The 7,998-nt window shown below is 60.9% G+C and overlaps 1 protein-coding gene across 2 annotated transcripts in view; it reads right to left on the bottom strand.

Moving 5' to 3' along the window:
- ADCY3 (adenylate cyclase 3) overlaps positions 1-7,998 on the bottom strand; it is an 82,418-nt gene that overhangs the window by 20,132 nt on the left and 54,288 nt on the right. For both annotated transcript variants that reach the window (XM_029938194.1, XM_029938195.1), the window contains exons 3-4: positions 677-807; positions 79-190 (exon numbers count right to left, since the gene is read on the bottom strand). In XM_029938194.1, coding sequence (XP_029794054.1) covers positions 79-190; positions 677-807 — 243 coding nt within the window. The remainder of the gene's footprint in view (positions 1-78; positions 191-676; positions 808-7,998) is intronic.

Below are 7,998 nucleotides of genomic sequence, written 5' to 3'. Positions count from 1 at the left end.
CGGAGGGCGGGCAGGGGGCGGGGCACGCGCGCCCCCGGGGGTGGCCCCGCCCCGGGAGCCCAGCGGAACGGCACTCACCGCCGCCAGCTTGTCAAAGCGGGCGAAGAGCTCGTTGAGCAGCTTCACGAGCTCCTGGGCGCTGCAGGCGGAAGACAGCTGCGTGAAGCCCACGATGTCCGCAAAGAGGATGCTGTGACAGACGGGAGGGTGCCGCGTGAGGCCCCAGACAGCGCTCGGCCACCACTCCTGCCCCCAGACCGCAGCAGGGGGCGGGGAGGGCGCTCAACCTCAGAGCAGCGAGACCCCGGCACTCCCGGGGCGAATTCGGGGCTCTGACGTGGAGTGTCTCCTCCTGGGCCTCTCCCTCCCCCACGCTGCCGGCTCCTGGCCCCGGGATGAAGTCACCCCTGCTGGTAGGAGCACAGCTGCCGGCCGTGCCGCCCCGGACGTGTGGGTGACCTCACAGACGTCATATCCCCACTCTGGGGGGACATCTACAATGATGGGGCCTGACCCCATGGCCTAGCTGGCCGGGCCCCGGCATCTGTCTGCAAGACTGTTCCCACGGGGCCCAGGCTCACAGCACGGCCGAGCTTCTAGCCCTGGGGGAAGACTCTCGAATCCCACAGAGCTCAGCCCGCCCTGCTCTCGGAGCCCAGGCCCACGGCCGGCGCACCTGACGTTCTCGTGGCGGTACATGTACATGGTGTTGAACTGCTGCTGGTCCTTTTGGCTCTCGTCCTTCTTCATGTCCTTCAGCATCTCGTCAGCCACATGCTTGGGCAGGATGGAAAGCATAAGGTTCTCCTGGGAGGAGGGGGAGACGGTTAGTGGAGAAGCGGGGTCTGGTCTGCACCCTTCCAGGGACAGGTTTGGGTACTTCCGGGAAGAAACACCCCGATCCTGGTGACACACATCAGCGAGGAACCAGCTGACCCTCCATGGGCACATTACAGCGCAGGCCCCACGCCGGGAAGCAGCCGGAGGCCCAGGGTGGTGACTGTGCACCCCCAGGGCCCTGACGGGACTCAGAAACCCAGGAAGGAACCATGCTTGATTCTGGGTCTGGGTCACCCCACCCCACCTTGCACAGCGTGATCACTCGAGAATTCTGAGCGTGACTGAAGGCCCACTAGGTGCCAGGCAGGATGCTACAACGTGCCAATGCCACAAAATAAGGGTGTCTCTGCTCTCAGGGGGCTGAGGTCTGGGGGTGGGGTGGGGTGGGTAAGCGTTCCCACCACAGTGGAGTAGTAAGTGCCAAGACCCGCGAGGGAGAGCGGACAGTAACAAAAAAGGAAGGGCGTCAGAGTCAGCTGGGGGTGCTGGGGGCAACAGGGGGACTTCCTAGAAGACGATGCTGAGAACCTCTCATCAGAGGGAGCAGGTCACATCTGGCACGGAGACCTGGGACAGCAGGTTCAGGGACCTGCAGGGGTTTCCACGGGGGCAGGAACAGGCGCCCGCAGCCCCGCGGGCTTGGTCTGGATGCGGGTCCACACACTGCCCCCTGCGGCCCAGACCCGGCTGCTGCTGTCCGCAGATCAAGTCTCGTGGGTCCCCGGCCACGCTCGTTTGTTACATGTCACCTATGACTGCTTCCTCGCTCCGACAGGGTTGGGTTGCCCCAAAACTGAAAGGGCTTTATCTGGCCCCTTCTAGAGAACATCTGCTGACCCCTGGTTCGCATCCTGAAGGGCCTCGTGTGCCAGGCAAGGAACAAGGAGCTCCTTCCTGAAAGCTGTGGAGAGGGACCAAGGCCGAGGGCTGTGACCCGGGAGCTGGCCCGTGGGCTGAGCACAGGGCAAGGGGGACTGGAGACAGCCCCCGGGAGGAGGTGCAAGGGGTGAGGCCAGAGCCAGCCCTGGGCTCTAGGTCAGGGGGCAGGTGACAACAGGAGAAACTTGAGGTCACAGCTCAGGTTGAGGTTTGCAGGATGGAGGCCGGGACACATGTCGGCAATGAGGCTGAGCGGAGGCCTGGGGGGCGCGGCAGCAAGAGAAGTGGGGAGGGTGCACGGAGGGGACAGAGACAAGACCGGGAACAGAGGCGGGGCTGGGTCTGAGCCCGTGGTGGAGCGGTTCTGAGAGCAGGCCGCTGGGTGTGGGGGGACCGCTGCCCGAGCCACCTAGGTGCTGAGCCACGAGCCGCTGCCTGGGGCCTGCCCAGGGGTTGCTGGACCCTGGAGGAGCAGGGGCTCGGCAGGGAGTGGGGACCTCCTCCAGGGGCCCGGGCAGGGTGACAGGCCCCAGCGGGCCCTGAGGCCAGAGAGCCCAGCTACACCTGTATTTGAAAAGCACCTTCTCAGAGGCAGGAGAACCAAGGTGGGGAGGTTCTCTGCTCCTCTCCTCTGGGGGCGGGGGGCAAGTAAGAGGCTCTCTGGGGTCCAGGGCCCTGGCCCCCTCGCCCCCCAGAAGGCAGAGGGCTGGGGCCTCCCCTCCTCCAGGAGAAGTCGGCTTTGCTGCAGGGACAGCCTGGGACCAGAGGCCCCTGCCGCGCCCTCATGGCACCACAGGAAGGTTCCTGTCACTTATCCCCGTTTTCGTGGGGAGAATCAGGCCTCCTGAGGGGAAGTCATAACGCTGTGAGGAGGCGAGGCCCCCGCCCGGCATGCCTGGCACTTACGGGGACCAGATTCTTCGTTTCCACAGCTCTCTCCCCCCCATGGCCGCAAGCCTCCCCAGACGGGAGAATGAGAAGCCAAAATAAGCCTGGTGTCATTACCTCCTCCTGAGCTCAGGAGGCAGCGACGGGGTGTCCCGGGCACACGTGGCACTGAACTGAACCCAGGCACCTTGGAGAAAGTGCTCAGTTTGGGAAGGGCATGAGCCTCCAGGAGGATATTTGAGAGAAGCCAGAGGGCCCTGGGGCCCTGCAGGCGCTTGGGGCAGCCTGGGGGCAGCGGAGGCTGGGAGGGCGCAGCGAGCACCGGGGCAGGAATCCCCGGGTCCCAGCCCACGGCCAAGTGCCGGGCGCTGGTCTGTGCCAGGCCGGCAGGGACGAGGGTGTGGCGGTCAAGAGCTTGGGCTCTGGGCGCCATGGCCAAGCTCACTCAGTTCCCTGCCCTGCCGCTAATTCGCGGTGACATCAGGCCGCCGCTAACTTCCCTGTGCCTTGCTTGGGAGAAGACGACAAAGTGACCCTGAACCGAAGGCACTAAGAACGGTGTCCGCACACAGCAAGTGTTCAGTGTATCACAGATCTCTGTCACCTCAGGTGACATGTTACCGAGGGCGTGGGGACAGCGGGATCTCAGGAAGACGAGGCCTGAACTCCCTTTGGGCCACCTCTTGTAGGTTAAGAGTCCCAGCGGGGCACCCAGGTGAGCAGAAAGTCCTTGGCGTCCCTTGGCCGGGCCTAGGGCCTCTGTCTGGTCCCCACACAATGGTGGGGGAGATACGAACAAGGGTCTGGGCTTCCATGCATGTCTCAGCCTTTCTCCCCCTCCTCCCCATCTCCCCTCCCCACCCCCACGCCCCCCAGGTGTGCGTGCAGGCTCTTGCTAAGCGCTAAGTGGAGGAAGCGGCAGATGTGTGAGGAGCATGGGGGGCACCCGCCTGCCCGGGGAAGAGGCCACTCAGATGTGTGAGCCGGCAGGGGGCGCGGGACACCAAGGGCTGGGAAAGCGGTGCGAGCTGGGCTCCCAGCCAGCCAGCCTGGCCACCCCAGCACCCACGTGGTCAGGCCTTCCCGCCCTCTCAGACCCTGTCCCTCCAAAAGAGCCTCTCGGGGCTCCCTTGGAGCCAGACTAGTCCTATGAGGTGCCCCGTGCCCCTGACCACAGTCCCAATTTCTCTGAAAACACAGCCAGACATCTTCAGGGGTGCAGGGCCACCCAGAGCAGCTGGGGACGTGGGTCGGCCTCCCCGACATAGAGGCAGAGCCTGCTCTTCCTAAACTAGCAACCACAGATGTTTCAGAAGCCGTAAGAATGTTCTGAGCCTCTGACCCATTAATGGCTCTCCTGGGAATTTTTCCAACAGAAATAATCCAAGAAAAGTAAAAAGATGTGTGTGCAAGAACTCCATTGCACCCTCACTTACACTCGTGGAAAAGACTACGTGGCCCAGATGCCCAGCCCGTGGCTCATTCAACAGAGACACATCCTTCAGATGGAAGATTATGGAACCTCAGAAGTGATCCTAATGAAAAGGGCTACGATAAGAAAATGACAAGAGACAAAGACACGCAGGGGACCGCAGACCCACGTGTGTGTCCGAGTCAAGGCAGAAGAGTCTGCGTGACACAGAAAAGGGTAATCTGACCTGGCGTGTGGAATTCAGAGAAAACTCGAAATGTTTTTCAAGACTGCTACATGGTTATACTGCTGCTGCTTTTTCAAAAATACTTTTTAAACTGGAAATAAACACAAAACTTCCTGCTGCCGCCAGCTGTGACCCTGTGACCCCAGCTTGTCTCTAATGACTGGAATTCTTAGACAGGGAAGGTTCCTGCAAGTCCAGGGGGCGGGCTCCAGACCCCCACGTCTGCCTGGATGTGAGCTGAGGGAGGAGACTGAGGGCCAGGGAGGACCCTTCCCCCCGCACAACGGGGAGGAGGCAGAGGGCCTCTCAGGGAGCCGAGGGACGGCACGATCGCCCTGGGCTGCTCTTTTCTGTAGTTCTCAAATACAACTCCCCGGGCAAATGGACACTACCGACCCATATCAAAATCGTCCCTCTTCTTTGCTAAGACTTTCTCATCTGCCCTGGATTTTTACGTATGTCTAACACTGCTTCCATTTTGCAGGGGACCCAACCGAGGCATGGAGGCGCTGAGTGGCGTTCCTCAGACTTAGCGACGACCCAGAACCGGAGCCCAGGGCTCTTTGACCAGAACGGTGGTGTTTCCTCTCCACCCAAGGATGTGCGTCTCACACACCAATTCTGCCCCCCACTCGGGATGCTGTTCCACTACAAATGTGAAGGAACGGAAAGTGACTAAACCTTCCCTAGCGAGGACCTGACAACGCTGCTCTAGAAACTCAGGGGTGAGCCCGCTGGAACATTCTGTGGGCCCCGGTGCAGAGCCATCCCTCAGGACCGTAGGACCCCCAGCCCAGTCTGGCCTTCAGAGTGGCAACCTTAGCATCACCTGAGGCCCAGATACCCTCAGGCAACTCGCGACCACATTAAGGTCTGGAAGGGCCGCTTGAGGAGCACCCGAGGAGAAAGTGTCCCGAAGGGCACCATTTGTCTGCGCCCTCATGGGGCAGTGACCAAAGGGTGCAAGAGCCTGGGGCAGGCATCAAAGGTGGGCTGAGGGGCTAGGAACCGGCCAGAGAGGGCTCTGCAGTGACACAGAGCGACTGGGAAAGGGAGGACACTTGCTCTGGAGGCCCCCCCCACCCCGGAGGAAGCCAGTGATGTAAAGCTGGGAGAACAGACCGTTGCTTCCAGAACAGAAAGAATGTTCTAAGAGTCCTAGCAGTTCGATCAAAGAATGTGCTGTCCTGAGAGCTAGTGTCCCAGACACAGGTGAGAAGGGAGTCAGCCACAGGACGGAAGACAGGCCCCGGGGACAGGGATCCACCGGACTCTCCAAGTCCAGGCCCTGTGACATGGCTCCACACGGAGAGATGGAGCAGGCGGTAAGTCGCCTCGCACGGCCTCTCTCCGGTCCTGCAGTGCTTTGACAGTGATCCTAAAAATACACACAAAGTCAAGGCCTTGACCCTCTCTGGGAAAAGAACCAAATGAGGCAAAAGAAAGGACAAGCCCGGAAAGTCTCTGGTGGGCGCTGTGGGTAGAGCAAAAATGCTACCCAGATCCTGGGGAGAAGCACCCAAGGCCTCGCCGGGTGGCGTGCAGCCTGGGGTGGGGGGTGGGGGGCTGGCTGGGGTGCGGCGCGTGGCCTGGGCCGGGGTCTGTAAACCGGTATTTGCTGTGCTCAGGTGAGCCGTGAGCCCCTGACCAGGGCGGTCAGCGTGGCCTCCACCAGGCTCTGGGAGGGAGCGGATCGGGCCTCCTCCTCCTGAGGTGGCTCACGCCAGGCCGCGCCTTCGTGCTGGCTCAGGACTGAGACGGAGGCCGGAGGCCCGCTGCTCCCCGGGGCCCTGATGAGGCACTCAGGAGTTCATCGCAGCAAGGCGGCCAGCAGGGGTCTGGATGCGCGAGCCCAGCTGAGGAGAAGCTAGGTTTCTGCAACACCCGTGTCAGGGCGGCGGGAGGGAGACTTCAGTGGAGCGAGAACCCAGCAGCGCCCAGGTGGCTGGACGCGTGTGGGGTCTGCATGAAGCAAGCATGTAAAGTCTGCATGGTGTGTCCGTGCGTATGCCCTCGTGTGTCCTACACACGTCCTGTGTACACACACGTCACTACAACGCATCACAGGCTGTGAGCAGATACACAGCTGTCCACAAACACATCTGGTCTGGGCCTGATTTCTCCAGATTCGTGGAGCTTCCTGGCCCCTTCAAAGCCAAAACAGGTCAGCGGGCGCCAACCCTGGCCTGACCAGCTGAGCAAGGGAGGAAGCAGAGGAAGGAATCACGGGGCAGGAGGCCCCGGGACATCAGAGCTCAAACGGCTCACCTCTCCCTGATGAGAGGGCGAAGGACCACGACACACAAATTCTGGAAAACTCCAGAGCTGTGCCTGGGGCAGCAGCCACCATCTAGACTAGGGACCCACACATGCTGCTCCATCCAAAGGATACGGTGACAACCTCGCTCAAAGAACAGTCACCAGTCATCTCTGCAAGTCCCAAGCTAAATGCCGGCCAGGTCAAAGCTGAACAGTACTCCCAGGAGCTCGGGTGGTCAGGGCAGTCAGGTGACCTGGGAGTGACTGGTCTCGGGGAGCAGGAGTGCCAGGCTGTCTTAAGCCAAGGGTGTGGGAATTCACAGGGAGGAATCTCTTTAAACAAGACCCTCCAAAGTGAAAGCAGGTTCTGAGCCAGCATCCCTAGGGCCTCTCAAGATGTCACTCCAAGCAGGAAGCAGGGCCCCACTTAATCCTGGCACTGTGGGAGCCAGACTAACGAGTCACCACCAGGACATGTCATCTGGAACAGTACAGAAATTGCACAGAGCAGGGGCAGCCCAGAACTCCTACCCTGCTAAAGGGGAAGAGGGGACGCGAACCATGGGCCTGGATTCCTGCCTCGTCTCTAGACATGGGGGCCACGGCACAGGCAAACGTGACTGCAATGTCAGGAGAGAGCACTTTAGGCACAAAGACAGCCATGTGTACGGAATCTGCAGCCCTCGCCTAGCGTGGCTGTACAGAGCAGATGCTCCTCGGAGATTTGGTGAGATGCTGAGCCGTCAACGAGGAGATGTGGCCCAAGGGGCAGGCCATCACCCTCTAGCACCACACTGTCAGAACTTTCTTCCAAGAAATGCTCTGTGACCTGTGCCATCCAGTACGGGAGCCACTAGTCACTTGTAGCTGCTGAGCACATGGAAAGTGGCCAGTCCAACATTTTTAATTTTTAAATTTTAATTTAACTTAAGTAGCCACACATGCCTAGTGGCTACCACATCAGACAGTGCAGTTCCAGAATGCTGTACAAGTACGCACAGCTTCCTGCCAACCCTGGGGACAGAGAGCCGCAGCCTAGAGTGCCCAGTTAATGCTGCAGCCACATCTGTGATCCATGGGAAAGAGCTCAGGATCTGCTTCCATCCTTGGTCCCTGACCAGGAAGCAACAGCTCAACACCTGCCCCCCCAATCCCCCCCCAACCCCCCATGCCCTGGGGCATGAAGGTTCCAAAGCTGCTCTCCAGCTGTGAAGGTAGCTTGTTTGGCTTCAGCCCACTTCCTCCTCCCAGGGGCGCAATAAATCTTGCTGGTGCTTCTCCCAAACAGAGCGCCCACCTTCCTCTTCCCCCTGGGCCTTGCCCCCCTCCCCACCCCAGTGTTGGCCAGGGCCCTGATTCCCCCCCACCCCAGTGCTGGCCGGGTCCTGATTCCTCCACCCCAGTGCTGGCCAGGGTCCTTATTCCCCCTACCCCAGTGCTGGCTGGGGTCCTGATTCCCCCCACCCCACTGCTG

The sequence above is a fragment of the Suricata suricatta genome, chromosome 4 (genome assembly GCF_006229205.1).
Source record: "Suricata suricatta isolate VVHF042 chromosome 4, meerkat_22Aug2017_6uvM2_HiC, whole genome shotgun sequence".
NCBI lineage: Eukaryota > Metazoa > Chordata > Mammalia > Carnivora > Herpestidae > Suricata > Suricata suricatta.
Note: the sequence above shows the minus strand (reverse complement) of the source record. Positions and strands in the feature narration are given on the sequence as shown.